Source organism: Acanthopagrus latus, chromosome 17 (assembly GCF_904848185.1).
Source record: "Acanthopagrus latus isolate v.2019 chromosome 17, fAcaLat1.1, whole genome shotgun sequence".
Lineage (NCBI taxonomy): Eukaryota > Metazoa > Chordata > Actinopteri > Spariformes > Sparidae > Acanthopagrus > Acanthopagrus latus.
Window position 1 is genome coordinate 24,086,091 of NC_051055.1, and position 20,428 is coordinate 24,106,518.

Here is a 20,428-nt window from a genome sequence, read left to right on the forward strand (position 1 = left end):
GTGGGTCACCCAAATTAGAGGGAAAACAACATGGACTGGTGCTCACAACACTGCACCCCTCACCCACCACGCTCCCTCACAGACAAATATCTGAACCTATGGTATTTACACAATGCCACCAGGTTTTAAAACGAGACCCACCGGCCATAAACAAAAATTCGGGTTCATGCACTTCGGTAGAGAAAGAAAAACAAACCGGAATGTCACAGTACTTTAGTGTTCAGCTATTGTGCTCTAAACTAGAAAAGGTTAGATTCGTAGGTTTTAACTTTAAAGTTCACCAACAGTTCTTCCTTCATCTTAGACTCATGCAAAATCAAGGGAGACTGAAGAAGTGGTAGCAGGTATGGATGTGTGTGATTGACCCAGAATGGAAATAAGCAGGTAACAAGATATGAAAAGTGTTTATTTCCCTTCAAGGAGAACAGCTGCAGCATTTCAATTTTAAGGAAAACTAAGCCTTGATATGAGTAGTCAAGCAGAAAGTGTATTTTTAGAGTGTTCTGACCTTGCTTTGTTAGCTTGATAGATTTTGTAAAATAAAGTTCATAGCGTGGATGCTACCAATGACTGCAACAATGACACCTAATCCTTCACATGCCAACAGCAGGAAAATATACCTTCTCTCGCTCTCTCACCACAGTCTCTCTCCTCAAGACTCCTTTCTGTCTTTTCCTCTCTTCTCCTTCATGCTATCATTATAATTTTCTTTTCCCAGTCTCCCACTCTGGCTTTGCATTTTCCTTTCTCCTCCTCACTTTGTCTTGCGTGCTTTCCGTTTCTGCCTGTTTGCCTCTTAACCCTCTCCTCCTGACTCTTCCCCCCCTGCATCTGTCTGTCTTTCTTCTTCTTTGCCTCTGTGCATCTTTCATGGGCAGAAATGGTTCCGTCACACATGAGAGAGGACCAATTAGAGGGGGAGTGTGGGGGTCCTTCCTTTTCCCTTTTTATAGACACATTCCTTCAATTCTGTTCTTTTGACCACAAAGTGAAATGTAAAAAAATGAGAATTCCTGTAGCTCACGTGACAGTCTGGATTATGATCTTGATCTCTTCTACAATGTTTGTACCATTCGACTGTTTTCCTTAATAAACCAACAACAGAATACATTCCATCTACCTCTAGAGTTGGATTCAGTCTACGGCTGCTTATATCTATAAATAAAACATGTGTACCCACCTCTGTGGGGATTGACAGCTGTCCATCATCACCTGCTGCAGGATCCTTCTCCTCTTAAAAACAGCAGAACTGCAGCTGAGAGATTGCGTGAGATTTTGAGGGAAGCATACTCACAGTTCTACCTGGCTGCTGACCAAACAACCCCGCCACCATGGAGGGGACCAATCTCCATCTTTTCCCAGACTTTTACTGTGAAGTCATGCAGTTCTTTCTGCATTTTAGTCTTACCTTCCACTCTTATTAAATCGACTGCCTTTACTCTTCCAAAGTGCTTTACAATCTCACCTCTCGTTCACCCATTCACTCACCAGTGGCAGCGACTTACCATGTGAGTCACTGGTCAAGCCATCGAGAGCAATGCAAGATTTAAAGCCTCCAAGGACACTTTGCCATGCGGACACGAGGAGCCAGGGATCACGCTATCGATCCTGACATTAAAAGATGACTCTTGACAACACCTCTACCTGCTGAGCCACAGCCGCCCTGTATTATTAAAGCTGTTGGCTACATAACTATTTCATCACCACACTGCATGCTGGTAGATGACATACTTATGCAATAAAAGGAAGGAAACTGGTGGGTTTGGGAAAAGAAATGTCTAAATTGAGAACAGTTTATTAGTACAACAGAGTGATAATGATGTTGTATTTCCCCCACAAATCCATCCTGTGCACAAAAACCTCACATCACAGTTGCGTCCTCGTGACAGAACTTTGTGATTCAATTTGTCTGATCTCCACTTAGATATTTTTAGCACTGTCGGCCTCAGTTTGAAAGTGCAATATTGAACCCTTTTATTAATTCGCCCACACAGGAGATTAATCACTTTAAACATTGCCAACTGGTAATGGTTCAAGGAACACAGGAAGAAAGCCTGTAGCAAAGCTGTTGGTAATGGGGATCTTAAGAAAAAAAATCAACAAATAAAAAAATAAATAAACTAAACTCAAAAATGTGCACAAGACTGAGCAACAGCCCGTTAGCTTGGGTGAGTGTTCTCAAGTTGGCAGCTGGGTTAGGATATTTCTTTTCAAGTTAGAGTAACGGCCCCTCAAAATGTCTGTGCTGTGCATCCCCAGTTGAAAGGCTAAGAAATGAATTATGAATTTTGGGGAACCAAGAAGGCAGCGAGAGGCCCTGACAACAAATATCCAACAATGAAATCTCCAGACTGAGTTGCATCTTCACACCAACGCCGTGCAAATACGGTTCAAACTGGCTATAGGATTTTTTCAATCCTGCGAACTCTTGCTGTTGAGAGCAGCCAACTGTAAAAGTTTGGTCTTTATCCAGCCAAAACCAACGCAAGACACAGAGGCAAGCAAGTCAAACAAACAACAAAAGGCAAATTTTATTAACAAAGCTAAAATACCCCCAAGCATCTAAATGCAGTGAACAAACAGGTTGAAGAGACTCCAAGACAGAACTACAGACAAATACAAAAACTAAGATCAAACCATAAAGGCCAAGGGGAACAAGAGCAGGAACACGGAGAGGACACACGATGAAACACAGGAAACCAACAGAACCAACAGAGTGAAGCAAAAACACAGACTTAAATATTCAGTTAACAAAAGAAACAGGTGGGAAAAAGACAAAGACAGGAAATGTGAAACACAAGGAGAAGGATTTCAACATAAAACAGGAAATGAAAAACACTAAAACCACATGACAAAAACAGTAATGGAACTTTTTTCTTCTTCTTTGATATCAAAAAAATAATTTGATTGTTTTATTATTTTGTATGAGAGAATCACTGTACTACCAGGGATAAATTAGTTTATCTGGACGCTTTTAGTTCAAGTTTCACCTTCGCCGATCTCCGACATCTGTCTTCCTCACCTCTCCCAACACCCTCTCTCTCTCTCACCCTTCATCTCCTCCTTCCTCTTGCTGATGAGCATATGAACACACGTCTTTCTTCCCCTCTGCCGGCTGCTGCCTCTCCCTCTCCCTGCTGCTTCAGCTCAGCCTGCGGGCAATTTTCACACAAGCCTGATTGAATCCCCCCCTCTCTACCACTCATCCTCCACCGTTCTATGTTCTTGCTATGGGAAGGGGATAAGACAACAAGGTCTCACCACCACACACATTCATATGCATATAAATGGACAATGACAAATGAAACACACTCCATGGAGAAATTGAGGTCGAGCTGACATACAAACACGCATGTTCTTATATAGAGGTGAAGGTAAGGGCACGCTGAATATGCACGAGCACCTGAGAAGATACACATGCTAATACAGATATACTGTGTGCAGTGTGTGCAGAAAAAGACACACAACTGCACACAAACTGCTAACCCTTGCCACAATAAAATTAAGATGAGGGAACATTCAAGAAAAACTACACAAACAAGTATGAAATATGTGGAGAAACACATATATCTTAAGATGAATCATGATGTTGAGTTAGGTGTTAAAGTAGTTTTCATGCTTAAAAACTAACCAAACTGTGAGCGTACCACAAAGGTCCGGTATACCTGTTGCTTGTGAAGCTACGCTGTAACACTCATGTTGCTTTGGGAGTCACTGGCAATGGATCCATTCAAATGTTTAGGTATAAGTAAACTCAGTAGCTACAGTAGTAATACAATTAGTAGAGTAATGAGGAAATTGGATTCACCTATCAAAATTGGATTAGACTATTAGTTTAGTTAGATTATCCCTCATGTTAACAAGAAACATAGTATGATCAGAGAAAAAAAACTAAAACTAAAACAGTAAGGCCAAACAGGAAGTTAAGTCCATGAGAGTAAAAATAAAGAGCACATAAAACACAACAGTCTGCCCACCTTTAATTTAACAGTTACTTCGAATTAGCGACACATTAGCCTCTGACAGCTAACATAATGAAGTTAACTGACTGCACTAAAGCTAAATTAACAAATCAACAATGACAAAACAGCCTTCGTAAAAAAAAATAATGCTCCAACAAAAGCATTTAAGACGTCAGATATAAAGATCTGACAAAACCGTGGATGTGTGTCGCCGCCACCTCAGCAGCAGCGAGGACAGGGGAGGGCGACCGCATTCATTTGCATTCAGAGTTCATGATGGCTTTTCACTATGGCTTACTGTGTGACCATGGCAACCACAGAATCTACAGTGAGTCAGGCAAAACAGGATGCAGTTTTACTGTTTCTTACTTCCTTGAAAACGGTTGGACCAATGAAGGGAAACATTATTGGAGCAGCATCGACTTCAACGTCTGATTATCTGATCGAAACATTTATGACACTAGTTTGCAAAAGTTCTATATAAATGGTATCTTATGGCGATCCAACAGCAACGCCAATGAGAAATAGTAATGCAACTCAAAAGATTACACAAATGGCCACACAAGAAGTCACATCATATTCGGACACACACACACCTAACACCTGCTCTTCAGTAATTGCCACTTCTGTTGGCTCCATTTGGCCCAACTGGGAGTGTGTGACGGTGAATGATGCAACACCGGCACAACGAGCCGGGGTGACAGTGACCGGACCGGTTTGAACAAGACATTTCACCTGGGGACTGCTTCCATAAAGAATAACCATGATCCTTCTGGGGGTCCAAGAAAACACACATAAAAACAGTGCACACACAAACACAAAAATACACACACACATACACGGTCAAAACAACAGGAGGTTATTAATGGTCAGGTGTTGCTCCTGTTCTGCTCCAAGCACTTCGCCAGCAAACTGCATCCCGCAAGGAGCCATTATCATCACCCGCTCCCAAGCAATCATTTACAGCGGCACCAGCTGCCCAATGTCCTCTGGTCAAACTGGATCCACAATCTGGTAATAGTCTCCCACACTGTATCGCGGTTGATTTAAGTCCCTGCAGCAGCGACAGACCTTCAATCTGTGGGTTTTATCATTCGGATGGAGCAGCAGACTCCCTAATAAGGGGAGGGGGGTCGAGGGGAGGGGGATCAGGTAGCCATAAATCTCGCTTCTCAGGGACCCTTCACGTAAAGCACACAACTGAGCCTTGTGATGGATAACTGCACCGGGGTAAAGGGTATTGATACGTCTGTCAAGAAACTGGGATGGTGTGCTCCATCTCACAAGAAAGATTGTGCTTTACTATAAATGGTAAGAAAGTCCAAACCGAGAAAAAGAACCGCAATCATCTCAACAAAACTCAGTGAGCAAAAAGAGATGAACGGCAAAACTAATCACAGCTTTAATCTGGTGTACTGAGAGGAAGAAATCAGGGCAAACAAAAGGAACTGGTGCATTTGCATGTTTCATTTTGGCTGGTTTAAAAAGCTATGAAACTTTTAATTGAGTATAAATTCAAATGATACAATATTAAAAATCCCATTCGTAACAATGAACTGGTAAGAATGCTATCTTCCAATCTGTAATAAGTGATGACAGCCCAGATTTATGAGCAGTCATTTTGTAACTAGGCGTGCACGTCATCTGAGGTGTGTTGAGCTCATTTCGAGTTGTTCCTCAATTAAAAGTGAATGAAATGGAGCAACGACACAACTGTCCCTGGATTTATTACCAGATTTGAGTTGATGTGAACATTTTGGGATGACTGGGATGATAAAAAGCCAAAATTGGACCAGACAGTGACTCAGCTGCTCCTGACTAGGACATAGACAGCCCATGAATGGAAGTCTATCAGCATCACAATCCATCAGGACAACTGTGTTTCCTATTTCTCACAATAACCATTCAACTTTTCTTCTTCTAAAGTTTAACATCAAAATAATGACCATGGCAATAGCTACATGTCAAGTGCCTGTATATGGGAACCTCGCAAGTCTTTGAGTTTTCCTCAACATGTTCCAGCAAATGTTTCACAATAAAAGAGTTGACAGGAGACGGCGGGATAGCTTTCCACTGAAACGTTAGAGGGCTTTTCATTTGAAACTGATGTGTTAAGTTTGTATTAACAACAAGATCCAAAAAAGGTCCACATAACCTTTTTTTCTGACTGCCAGCACTTTTTGTCAATTGCCTGCAATGAAATATAATGAACTGAACATTTTGCAACTTTTCAGTAAGGCGCTGGTTGTGTCACCGTCGCTCTTTTTCAAGCAACGAATCACATATCAGATTTGTCAGGACTCTTCACCCGTCGCCCTGGTCATCCAGAAAATTGAGGCGAAGCGTGTTTGGGCTTTGTCTGTCTGTCCTGAGCTTTATCAGACAGAAGTTCCCATAACCGAGACAGAAAAGTCCATTTGTGGGAGCAGATTGTCTGTACACTGAATGTTGCTGGTAAGTGATGAGCCTTATATCTCCCTAGGTGTTAATTAGCTGTGTGGTCAGTTCTCTGTTATCACAGGATTAGCAGCTGTCATTCAAAGCCATTGTGCAAAGTTTTTTTTTTTTTTTAACTCAAACCAGTTTAAGCTTGAACAGCTAACTGGGAACCTACACAACCCTATCTATTACAGTAAAAAAAGCTTGTTCTTCATCTTGTTAATACTTGTTTGTCAATGTTTATAACATATAAAGTTCAGCTCCAACCGCGACGAACACTGTCAATATCAACAGCAGAGACTTTCTTTGCCCAGACATGATAAGCAAAGCACAGCAAGATAAGAGTGAACTTCATGGGTGATACACTCTTTCCTTGCACACTCACGCACACAGCGATTAGGAAAATGTCATTATGACTGCCATATATAGTAACGTCCATGGACCAGTGAATAAAATAGAACATTTTCTGCATGGCATTAATGGCACGCAAATGCGGAATAATGGATTCAACAATATATTCGGCCCCGACAATGTATTCATATTTCACTCATCCAGCAGCGGCAGATGATTTTATGCTGCTCTCCCCCTCAACTCGCTCGGCCTGCAAATCAATGTCCATTACGCAGACCTGAGTGTTCATATGTCACCGGATCCTTTCTCCATTAATGCTGCTTCTGCACAGATTTGAGCCTCTTGGATAGAGAGAGAGAACAAACTGCAGTGTATGTCGAGTGTACGCTCCAGGAGGCTGCTACAGGCAGATGCTCATTACGGCGACACGTTGACCTCCAGTGACTTCACAATGTGCTGATAATGAACTGGACCGTTTGTGCTGTGTGGTTGTCAAAGGCAATTTTTTAAAACCTTTATTTATCCAGCCAAGGCTTTACAGACCACTCTGCGCTTCGTTTTCTGGCAAGGCCCGAGCTTCACACTCATAAAGTTTCACAGCGTCACACCTGATATCTGTCCATTGCAACCACAGCTTCCTCAAGGACACAACTGTGGTCGTTCTTCAAGCAGAGAAAAGCAATTCACGTTCACTCTGTCTCCCAGATTCCAAGCAAATGACCTTTCAGTTCTGATTATTCATCCCGAGCCTTTAAATATTGTCGCTTTAATGCTTTTATACTGCAACAATAATGCAATGAGGGCACATTTAAACCAATGTGTACTTAGAGCTCATTATTTTCTGTTTAGTTTCTCAACTTTTATGAGACGGAGCAAATTACATGTGCAATAATGCTGAAAAAGCCCAAATTCATAAATGAGTGTGGTCCACTAACGGCCCTGTTAATGGATTAAGGTCATTAAAATCACACTTCTCTCCCCTCCCTCCTCCTTTTCAGATGCCTGTAGAAGCATATTTCTCTAAACAATATCCTCACTGTGACCTAACACAGAAGCACAGGACTCTCCTCGATGACTTAACTACACTATTGTCTCATGTCAAGACCGCCAGAATTATTTTGACTTTATTTCTTATAAGTCAAATTTTGGCTTCAAATGCTAGAATACAAATTAGCCACTGCTGCCGGCGCCGTGGCAAAGAAGCCTGTCAGAGAGTGGTGAAGCATTTAATCAGTGCTTGCTGCTGTGGTGTCACCGTAGTTGTTCATCTAAAAATAAAACCCAAAACCAAAAAGTGAATTGATTTTAGCAGCAGACTGTATTCTCTGTTTTTCTCCATGTAAACTTTAATTTTTCAGCAATTAACAGAGCGTGTGACAGAATGTGGCTTGGCAAGGTTGAGCTACTTGATTTAATTGTTGTGTTTTTAGTCTATGGATTTCTAGCTGGAACATAGTTAATGAGAAACTGTTAAAACAAAAAACTTAAAACTAAAAAAAACCAAACTAAAATTAAAACTGTACAACACTGTACAAGATCCTGAATGGCAATGTAGGCATGCAAAGCCAGCAGCAACACTAATAAAGAGCTGATGTTGTCTGTCATAGTTGTTCGCAGCAATACTGGGAAACTGGAGGTGTCTACAGTGACCGAACGATGCCACTCTACAGTGGCTCTTGTGCCCCTGGGAGAGCAAACCAGGGGAACCAAATTCTGGGAGGGTATCGGTTCAACTGTGGAAGGTACCCAACCCTTAACACAACTTAGGTGGAAACACACAACAATATATAATATCAAAATTCCTCTTATCCATCTCAGTGGAAGTAATTCAAATTCAAAACAAAGAGCCTTATGTATACTGTGTGAGGAAGTAATGTTGTTGTGGTTAGAAAACCTGTGATGCAAATCGGGCTCTATGGTGACACACATACACACACGCACACACGCTGACATACACAAATGCAGTGACAGTCTTAGGCAGCTTGCACATCATTCAAACTGCGGGGCAGGTTGGGGATAAAGGAAGCAGCAGATCTCACTAGAGTCGAGGGATAACAGACATCTATTAATCTTACCTCCTCTCCTGTCAGGTAGTATGCCGACAGCAACCCGCCGACGTAACGGATGTTCACCTCAAAGAGTGATGCCTCGCCGTTCTGTTGAACAGAGAGAGAGAGATCAAATTGTCAAATGTCATATTCAACCGAGGCCTCAGTCAGACTTTAAGCAGCACGGCGGTGTTATGTCAAATAATAATACGCTGAAGTCATCATAATCTGTCGTTATTACTTCAGCCGTGGGGTTTCTCGGTGCAAATGTAAATCATGAAGGTGATAGCTGGTAGACTAATTGCTGTTAGAGATAGCAGGCGTGTTCATAACTGCTGCATATAAAACACATTTGAGACGCCAGGAGTACACACTGACATTGGCTTCCTGTTAGCTATTTTCTATTAACTGTGACCTAACCTGTCATTGCGACTAACGTGTTTATTCACTCGGCATGATTTACAGTCAACACAGAAGTAGTGTTATTGGTGGCTAGGGGGCAGCTTGCCTCGAGAATTATATATATATAAAAAACAAACAACAAAAGAAACAGCTGAACAATTTTGCTGTTGTACAGACAAAAGACTTGTGCACAAACAGTTCTGAGATGTAAAAATGAGCATCGAATGTTTCCTGACTTATTTTCACAAGAACACAACGTGCCAATTAAAAAACGACACCTCTGATTACACCTGTGGAGAAAACAGAAAGAAAAAAACAAGTAACGTCCTTGCACCGTGTGTGATTAAAGAGCAGTTATATTTCAGTCAGAGGCTCGATAGCGGCTCTGGAAAAGGAAACTAACCTTAGTTTCACCTACTGTAAAAGGTGCCACATAAAGAGCAACAGCAGATTTGTATCTTTTGAATCAGGCCTTCTGCAGCTCTTTGTGTTTCTGGACACACGGCTGTCTTGTCTGAATTCAACTAGTATGATGCTTTTCTACTGGAAGCCAATCCTGTGACATCTGATTGATTTTAGCAAAGCTTTTGTACAACTGCAGCATACTGTGTGTGATTAAAACTGGTGTTAGCAAGATGTAGTAATACACAACAGTACCGAATATCATAATATTAACTTCAATTAATGTGAATAGAAACTTTTAGGTGAAATATGTGGCAATTATACTGTATTGTGTTGCAGAGATATCAACTAAAGTTAGCATGCTACAGTAAAAAGCTAGCATCAGCCAACACTGGTCCAACATTTCTGTGCCGTCGGTGTGAACAGCAACATTCCCCTGTGTTCTGAGCTCCCAGTCTGGACCACTACAACTAGCAGACAGCAGCTACAGTTAGCAACATTTAGCGGCTACTCCGGTGATATGCTGCCCTGTTTGTTCTGAGTACAAATGAACCAGGTGGTCAATTCTTACATATTGCCCCTTTGTCCACTTGTGTGCATTATAGAGGCAAAACAATCTTTTTAAAGGTTTTTAAAGTTTTTAAAGTTTGGGTTGGTATGGTCCATTGCCTACCAACCCCACACCTCCACACACATCAGCGCTCACTGTGGAGCAGTCTGAAGAGTGTATGGATGGTGGATAATTTTATTTACTTCTATCACTCAACAGAATAAAATATGTTTATAGTTTTATCCAAACTGCATTTTGTTTTATCCATTACCTTGCAGCTGTAGCTTGTATGCATCGACACAGCCTTAGCAGCTGCGTCTTTTAACATGCTTTAACATCACAACTTTCAATCGTCCAATGTAGTTTAACAGCATTTCCTCTATACATGTCATACAACAGTGCTTTTGGCAGCACCTCTGTGTCCCCTTTAGGAACTGCTTTTGAGAATTTGTTCTGTTTATTGCCCTCCCAGACAGCATAATGAAATATCTGTCCTTGACACTGTCCACTGTAAGGTCAGCAATATTCTGTAATTTTCTCACTGTCAAGACCTCTAATGGCAGGACTTAAACCAGCAATGTGTTATTCTGTCCCTAAGTACTTGCTGACCTCCAAAGCTGTTTGTTCAAAAAGGGTCTCATTCATTTCAGGATTCTTGATTATTTCCTTAAACGGCAGGACAATGTAGAGTTCAGCAGACACTACACAAACAGTATAATGTGTTAAATTGTCTTCAGGTATATCCACCATCAATGACGGATCTTTACGGAGGTCTATAGCAGAGAGGAATAAGCTTCATCTCAGTTTTCACTTAATCAAACCAACCGAAATTTGTGAAGAAACAAACCCCATCAGACTTTTACTTTCGAGTATGTCGGCATTATGCACTCAAAGGCAACTCTGTAATAAATCCCCATGACAACAGCAGATGTAGTTGCTAGGCGATTATGTGAAAGAACTACAAAAACCTCTGCCGATTGGCTGATTGATTAACCCTATTATTATCCCTCATTAGGAAAATTGTGGCGCATTAATAAGTCAGAGTTGTTTGAAGTTCAGCGTCTTGGCGTCTTTCTGGCTGATGATGGACGCGTGTTGACGGGTGAACTTCTGTTTATGAGGCAGTCTCTCATGCTGCCCTTCTGCTGTCTGTCCCCTTGTAATGGAGTGTCCCCCTCTCCAACAAAATCAACCAGCCGGGCCGGCCTCCAAAAAAAGTCAGGCCAGAAAGTCAAAGCCATGTAATCATGTTCCCCAGTGTTTTGTTTCCTCTTTTATGTCTTACAGCAAAAGGGCAATATTGATTAACGGAGAGTGAGTTTACTGGCTCGAATGGAATCTATTGAAACCCCTTTGCTGGACTGTCCTTTAGAATGTCATCTTTTGCTCCTCTGTTTGTCATTTAATTTTCAATGAGTGTATTGTTGTATTAAATCATTTTTTTGTCTTTATTGATAGGAACAGCTGAAGAATAACAGGAAATGGGAAGAGAGTGAGGGCATAAACTGCAGCGCACTTAGTACATGGTGCATGTGCTGAGATACTGAGGCGTCCCCAAGATTGTTTGTTGACTGATTACATTAAAAACCCTCACAATTAATACAGAGCTGGATTCAACAGATTATTTGTTAATTAGGTGGCTATCTGAAATCCTCCCCAATAGAGGCTAAACCTGTATTTACCTGAACTGTTGAAGAGAATCTGAGCAGACAAGTTTCTCAAATTTTAGCAAAGCAAACTTTTAGTCCAATGGAGAGAGGAGCAGTGAGGATACTGTGACCTTTCTTGAATTAATACGTGAAACAAACACAAATATTTTCCGTGTAATACTGTCATGTTTTGCAAACTTTGTGCCTGTTTGCTCTTTTAATTCTGTCATCTCGTACGTTCTTCTTCTGCTATGCTCTAATGGCACGTGACTGGAGAATTACCACTACCAGCTGCTTATCTCACATTCTTTCTGCAGTAGTGGATTAATGTCTTTTCTTTACTTGTGGGAGAGTTGGTTAACAATGTGCTACATTACGATGGAAACTTGACCAATGACACGACTCTGGTGCTGCACTGCTAGCATTAGTGCTTCGGAGATTATACTCAATTTATCAAGTGTGGTACTGGAGTGCAGGTAATTTCAAACCAATCCCATTAGTATTCATCTAGCCACCATTTGCTCGTAATGGCTCAAATTGGAGTAACATTTGTGGAAAAGCAGAATCAACAGTTCATAGCGACTACTGAAAACAAACAAAAAACTGTGAGGGTTTTCTATGTAACAATTCTCGTTTATTAACTGTAGAATTGTGTGTAATTTCAGACTGTTTCAATCGAAATGATCCCACTTTTTTCTAACCGAAAATAAATATATAATCTATGGGGGAAAAACAAGCTCAAGATAGCTGTATTCATTGAGAGACCTTTACTCAACTCAGATATAAATATCTATTTTACATTGTGGGCCAAACTGCTGAATTTTTTTGCAGAAAAAAACCTTCTGAGGAGAGTTGTGTCTGTTTGCTGACATCAGATGTATTTGGTCTACTTCTACCCCTAAATGAAATATGAGGTAAGAGGGTAAAACTGCATGTCTCAATATGTCACCATAATTACGGACTTGCGCGAGCTGAAGGTTGAAGCAGACTGCCGCTCATTGACTTGGAGACCCATTGAGAAGGAAATTGCTATCTCAAGTGTGGATGATAAGGAAAACCGTAATTGGGTGCCAGAGAGGGCAATTAGCTCCACTCTGTGGAAAAGCACAGAAATGAGGAATCACTGGCATCTGCTCAGTGGTATCGTTTATCTCCTCATATATCTCTTCTCTTTTATACACCTAATCCCATTTTGCATTATTATACTTAACCTAAATCAATACTTGGCATCAATAATCAACAAATTTGTTTCAATCTACATATAAGATGGTGTCAGCTAAATATTTCCGTGAAGATTTTTTTGTATGTCGCCAACTTGGCAAGAGCTAATTTCATTCACTTATTCACTATCTTGCTAAGGGTTAGATGAGAAGATCAATACCTTCCTTGTGTTTGTTCAGTAAATATGAAGCAGCCGCTGAGACACTGTCATCTGTACGCATCATTTTCATTTTTTATATGAATACACCAGCAACATATAATGTGTTAATTATTGAGTCCTTAAAGATGCTGGTTGATTTGTCATCTCTGGCAAGCTGTTTTTGCTCTCTTTATGCTAAGCAAAGCCAAGCTAACCAGCTGCTGGTTCCAGTTTCATATTCAGCATACAGACGTCTTTTTTTGTAACTCTTGGCAGGAAAGCAAAGAAGCACATTTCCTAAAATGTCAAACTATTCCTTTAACATGCATTGTCATCTGTTATGTAACTCTATACAGGAGGCAATAACAGCCGGGCTGTAGTACAGCCGAGGTGCTGGCTTCATCCCTGGGCGGGTGACATTTCTTGAGACAAAGCACCGATGCCTCTGGCAGGGCAGCCGAGCTGAGATGTCTTGCCAAGCCTGAGATGAGCGGCCCATTCAGTAATGGCACTGCGATGGCAGTGATTAGGAACGGACCGTCTATTTATCACCTGTGATAGTCGCACTCAGCAAGACAGGTAGGAGGTTCAGTGGGGGAGGACAAGTGATGCTGACACAGGTTTTGCCAATCAAACTTTTACATCCCAATACAGGCTCAATACATAATCCAGCTAGCTGAGCGTAACACTTCAGTTCATGGAAATACAGCATCTCACATTCCAACCAGGTGCATTTGGATATAACACAAGCCCTTAGGCAGAATTGATATTAAAAAGGGGTTGTGTTGATTTTTGTATTTTAATCTGATGTATTTTTGCAAAAACAACTAACACTTTATTTCAGTGCAAATAGGGCAACGGTTCAGATTTGCATCTCCATTAAATCATCTAAAAGAGCGAGCCCCGGGGGTCTGAAAACACCCACCAAACAATCCCACTCAAACTCACGCTGACATAAATCGATTCAATCATCACATTGTAAGCAAGATATCAAGACAGAAGATTAAAAAGGTATGTCAAAGTGCTCTGAGAGGCTGTTTTCATATGAATATATAAAAATTCTGCATTCATTCTAACTGCACAGAAGGTGAAGTGGTAGCTGCACAATAGATTAGATCTGACTCTGAGTCAGGCTCATGATGAACCGATAAATCTTTGCAGCAGCATTTCAACCCGCTTTTCAAAGCTTTTTAATCAAATTAAATGAAGACATCAGACACATGCCGGTAAATTAAATATAATAACATTCTTTCTATTTTTCTAATGGAGTTGAAAATAATTCTAGACAAACTTAAATGCATTATTTAGTTTCAGTGATTGATTAAGTTCCTGAATATTTATGGTAAAATGCATATTTTCATTTGTCTGAAAGCACAAAGTGATATTCAAGACGACTAAACAAATCAATGTGAAGCAGATCGAAGACGATTATGAGAAATGACACCATAAATTATTCAGTTTCATTCGATGCGCTACCGCTCGGCCATTTCTGCATCATCAACGTGCGGCGTTATCTCAGTTTTCTACTGTTTGACACAGACTTGATCTATTTTCTGTGTTTATGTTAAATTTTCTTGAGTTTGCATGACACACAAAGGATAATGGATTCGTAAGACTATCCTCAAAAAGGAACTGTGAAAGTATCCATTCCCACTAGGACACTAAACGCCTCAGTACAGAGTTCAATTTAACTGCGCTGCTGCATTTCGAGACACGCTAACTCCCGGCACATCGAGCACAGCTGCTCGCCTGCAAGTCTGACAAAGAAATCAGGTAAAACGGATAACACCTGTTTCTACTCGTCTCTTTTCACAGAGCTCAAGCAGAGGACCGAGATGTGACTCCAGCGCTTTTGTCTACCTTTTTTTCCCCAGACTGCTGCAGTGGCAGGTGAGAGCAGAGACTTTCTGAGGGACGATTACTCGACAGCAACACCAGATCTGCATGTTGCCGCCCTTAAAGTACAAACGGTCTCTTTCCCACACAGACATATTAGACATGAAGCTTCTCTGGTGCCAGGGGAAAACAAGCTGATAACTACCATAAATTCTTGTTAGGGTTTTTTTTTTTAACTGTATGTCTCCCTCACTGCCTTGTATAGTTTATGGGTACTTTCATATTTAACCTTTATGGGTCAGTTAAACAAACCCTGGAGTGTTTCCTTGTTATAACAGGTCATTCGGGTGGTGTGAAAGCGGTCTATCGAACCCTGGTGCAGACACAACAACTGGGCAGAGACCTCTTCCAAGCAGACCCTGGTGTGGTTTCTGTTTGTGCTGTGAAAGTGAACAGACTTACCACGATATTTAATTTGTTCTGTTGTGCTCGTAACCTGTTGTGTACTTTAGCAGATTGTCAAAGTCAATTAATGCAATGATACTGTAGTTATATTGAACTACAGTTATATATCCGATCGATGAAACTAAAGGCCAGAGATGGAGCCGATAATGTGACGTGAAATTGGTTTCACTGTCTTAACAAGTGAGCGTCTGAGCACTGATACAGCAGGTGGCAGCATCCACGAAGACAACAGAGACCAAGAAGATGAAGAAGACAAAGACAAAGAAGAAGAAGAAGAAAAGAAAAAGGAAATAAGAAGAAAAAATAAGAGGATGAGAAGAAGAGAAGAGGAAGTATAGAACAAGAAAATAAGAAATATAGAAAAAGAGAATAAAAGAAGAAGAGGAAGAAAAGGAAGAAGAAGAAAAAAGATGAAAAGAAGAAAAAGAAGAAGAAATAGATGTAGATGAAGAAGAAACAAAGAAGAGGAAGAAGAAGAAAAAAGATGAGGAAAAGAAGAAAGAGAAGAGGACAAAGAAAGAGAAGAGGAAAGAATAGGAAAGAAGAAAAAGAGAAAAAGAAAAAAGAGGAGACAAAGAAAGAGCAGTAGAAGAAGAATGAGGAGGATAAGCACCTGGGTAGAGCCACACGGTAGAGATCTAAAAACGTTGTTGCCTTGTTAGCGTTTTGTTTGTACAGTTTCAGAGGAAGACAACACGGCTGCTATTTGCAATCCACTTTCCACAATAGTTCAAAGAGGAGGGAGGAGCCATTACACAACATATCTTATTATAGCTGTGGAACATTATCTGAACCGTTCTTAGGTGTGCATAAAATACATGGTAAGTGTTACTTGTACATGGTAAAAGTAAACTGTTATCTAATCGGTATCCATTAGAGGAGCCATTAGTTAGCAGTTGTCGGCTGAAAAAGAAATCCATAATGTTCATTCCTTATCAAAGAGCTGCATGACCTGCTGTCACCTGTATATGATTTCTCTCTTTGGGTGCTGATGAATCAATGAGCTATCTGGAAGTCTTTACAAGTTCCAGGTTTACTCCTCTTGGTTCATTTGAAACAAGTCGGTGCAAACAAGACTAGAGCAGAACTAAAAAAGCAATCGTTTTTTCATTTAGCCGGGACCGACTGAGCTGAACTTCTGAAGTTCTCTATGTTATGATTTCCAAAAAGGTCACCTGAACGATAACAATCTCAAACTACACAGGCAGCTGGACACTGCTTTAACAAGCTTTCAAGTATCTAAAATATGCACAATACTAAAAGTGACATTTGCATTTTTAATTGCTCGACATAATGTAATTGTTGTACAGTAGGAGCCACGGCAGAAGAGAAGATTAATTAACGAGTGTAATGACTCACTGGGTACATTCCTGTCGCACCTTGTCGGTGTTCTGCCTCAGCAGCATTATGCAGTGTTGCTGACAGTGTTTGATGGCGGCTCCTCTGCTGATGAGTATTCAGCAGACATGGCAAAGATTGCCGTCGGACTCAGCCCAGCTTTGCTTGGGACATGAGCCTGATTGGCATGGCGGCCGCGCCACTGTGTGCCAAAGAGCTGACTAGACTGTTGCCCAGTGGTGTGTCCTGCTCAGATGCTAATGTAATGATTTACTGCTAATAAAGAGGCATCATTGTCACTGGGCAGATGACTCCCAGCGTCGCTGCAATCCAGGTTTTCCACCGGCTCCCACGTTTCAAAGCCAAATTAGACTGATGTGACAGAAAAAACTGACCCGATGAGCCAGGGATAAAAATTAAGCAGATGATTGCCTCTCACACCAGAGCTGGTGATTCACACTTACTGGATGTGATTTAACTTAACATTGCTAATTAACATGGAGAAATCATGAAAGGGACCAATTAGATCTCGCGGCTCTAATCTCCGTCAGTCTAGCACGTCGCACACTCAGAGCTGCTGAAAGGAGTTATTCCAAGGCTGCTCGTCTACAACCAGCTACTTTCAGAAAGCTGAGGCTGGTTTATAAAAAATGTTTCTTTATTACACTTTACAGTAATTATGGGCTTGATCAGCGTCCAAGCTCTGAGAGCTCGTCGCTGACATTAGCGTTAATGGCCGCTAACCTCATGGAGCATACTGAACAGCCCTCCCTGATGGAGAGGGAGATCTTAATGCTAATAAAAGAAAGGGACCTCACAAGTGATGAACCCAAACAGCACAATATTTAGGTGGGTGACATCCACCCATAGGTGTAAAGAGTGAGCGGTAACATTATACTGTTATATTACTTGATTACAGTTTAAACAGAGTAGAGTGTAGCGACACATTGCATAATTTTGATTATGGATATTTGCATTTTTAAGATTGCCTTGAAACTTACTCAATTGCTGAATAAATAGAGGCTCATGTAATAAAGTTAATGAAGGTTTATTTTTTTTCCGACTGTGCATTTTCAGAGAGACTGCAATTCCCATTCCAGCGTTGTTCTTTTAACCCGCCCTAACGACACATAAGATAAATTATTAAACTAATCAAAGAGAACTCGCGCTCCATTCAGTGAGACGCTCCGTTTTAATTTTTCAGCAATAATCAAAACATCAGGGAGTCGCGTCTCTTTTTTTCCTTTCCCGAAGCCTTTATTCGCGGTGGTAATTTGAAATGTAAAGTGACTGTTTCTGATTTTTCAAATAGCATTTTAACTGGCTGACATTAGATGGTAATGGTTATCAGTCATGATACATCAAATTCTTTTTTTCTTCTGCTCGACTGCTTTGCTCTTGTTCCATTCCCATGATGCATTTTCACAAGGCGTGGGTACACGCTTCGGCGAACACCTATTCCCATCTCAGACCAATAAACGCTGATTAAATGGTCCAGGCAGAGATGCATTAAGATAAACTCTTGGCTAACGGTTTGAATCTCACCAGGTATCTTTTACATTCTATTTTCCTGGATCACTTTTATCTCTTTAAAATCCAGTAATTAATCAGCCGTCAACGTCTCCTTAAATAGACGCGTACACACAAAATAGAGAATGTACTCTGCGTCATAAACATCTCCACTTAATGCATTAAGTTGCAAATCAACAGCTTGTTGAATAATTCATCAAATATGCCAGGATGATAAATTATAGCTGAATTACAACCCAGCCCATCATCCCCTCTGTCTTCTCTGCTCACATCCTCTGCCTCCCAGAGCATTCATCTATCTGTGTCTGTCTATTTTCGTCTTTTTGATGCTCTCTCCACACACACATGCAGAATCAGGAGAGCAGTGTTCAGTGTACAGGTCTCGGGCTTCCTCCCGGGGGATGCAGCACCTCCCCACCAAGTCCTCCATGACGATGCTCGGGTCTCGTGGGACGTTGCTACGCTCTCGCTCTGCCATTATTTTTCAACCCGCTACAGTCCATCTTCCCACATCCTGACTCTGTGTGTAACTGCCTGCCTCTGTCTCTCATCATATACCTCCCACTGTATTTGGCCTCGCTGACTGAGACACATCCTTCACTTTGTCTCAGCAGCACTGGAGGCTGCTTGCTCCCAAAAACTGCAGACAGAGGAAAAAAAACAAGGAGGCACTCGAGCCGGCTGATGTTACGCTGTGTTCACGCAGATACATTAAATGCTCAGTTATGCAGATGAAGTCATTAACGGAGCTAATTAATGCATCAATTATAAACATTTCTGTTTGAGAATATTTGTCTTCATATGACATCAGCTGAAATAGAATCAAGCTTGAGTATTAATGGCTGATTGGGCTCCTATTGTGACTTGTTTGTAACAATCATATCATACTTATTTTCAGGTTGTGTAAACTAAAAAAAATATTTATGTGCTTTAATGTTCAAAAAACACTGTTTTTCTCATATTATCCACATTGAAGTGCGTCTGTTCACCTTGTCTGAATGCTCTGTTTAAGCTCCTGTCTCTTTAAGGCCCCCCTCATAAAGAAGCCCAGTCTGCTCTGATTGGTCAGCTCTTACAGGCCTGAGGACGTTACAGCCTAACATGTGTTTCAACATCAGCTCTCCAGGTGCTTCTGCAACCATACTAGGTGGTGACTGTATAGTTTTTGCATTTCTGAATAAACTGAGTGAAAACAAAATATATGGAATTATTGAGCGCTACAGTAAACGGTGTAATATGTGAGGCACCTGTTGAATTGATATTGAAAACAAGTAGGGGGCAGTTTATCACGAGAGTAACTGCTAACTGCTGCTGCTAACAGTAGATGCTGTTAGCTGTCAGTTAGCAGTGAGGCTAGCAGTTTGTGCTGGGAGCTCGTGGTACCTGAGAAGTGTTGGTGCTTTAACGTGCGCCCAGGAGCTTTGGACCTTGACAGGACTGGGATAGCTGGTGAGCAGCTTCAGTATATGTCTCAGCAGCACAACAGTGTCAAGACTTTTTTCACAATCTGTTGATAACTTAAAAGAACAAAATGTTTTGATGTTTTTTTTTTCAGCATTCGTCTGTCTGCTTTGTACCGTAAAGATGGTGTAAAGTGGGTTTATCAGAGACTTCAGGCTTAAAACAGCTGCCTGCTGTGGCTACAGATGGTGAAAGTGAATGACGTTGTGAGTCATGAAATCAAAACACTGAGCTGAAAGTCCCTAAAATGCTCCAGGAGCTCTGCTGATTGTGGTTAATATTTTCTGCAGGTTCGTCCCTACAAGTGACTCCTTTCACAACACACTCATTTGATTAATTGCTAATATGAAATATAAGTTTAAAGCAAGATTAATGTCTTAAACTTCACCATAGCACAAGCAAGCTGTTCCTTTCCATGCACCATATTTTAACAGCATTTATGGTGCAACTCATTAGCTTTTTTATTTAAAATTCTCAGGCTCAAGGTCAACAAACAATATTCTGGCCATTTTTACATCAACACCCGAAGTCATTCACTTATTTGGTAACTCAGAAGCCCTTGGCTAATAATGGGACTCTCTCATGGGAGATATTTCCTTCCTCCAAATGAGTCCATTCATGAATAACGTAAAACT

General features: G+C 41.0%; 1 protein-coding gene across 12 annotated transcripts in view; it reads right to left on the reverse strand.

Annotated features, from left to right (window-relative positions):
- Positions 1–20,428, reverse strand: part of LOC119005994 (mannosyl-oligosaccharide 1,2-alpha-mannosidase IC) — a 209,432-nt gene that overhangs the window by 56,628 nt on the left and 132,376 nt on the right. For all 12 annotated transcript variants that reach the window (XM_037074254.1, XM_037074250.1, XM_037074259.1 and 9 more), the window contains one exon: positions 8,828–8,908. In XM_037074254.1, coding sequence (XP_036930149.1) covers positions 8,828–8,908 — 81 coding nt within the window. The remainder of the gene's footprint in view (positions 1–8,827; positions 8,909–20,428) is intronic.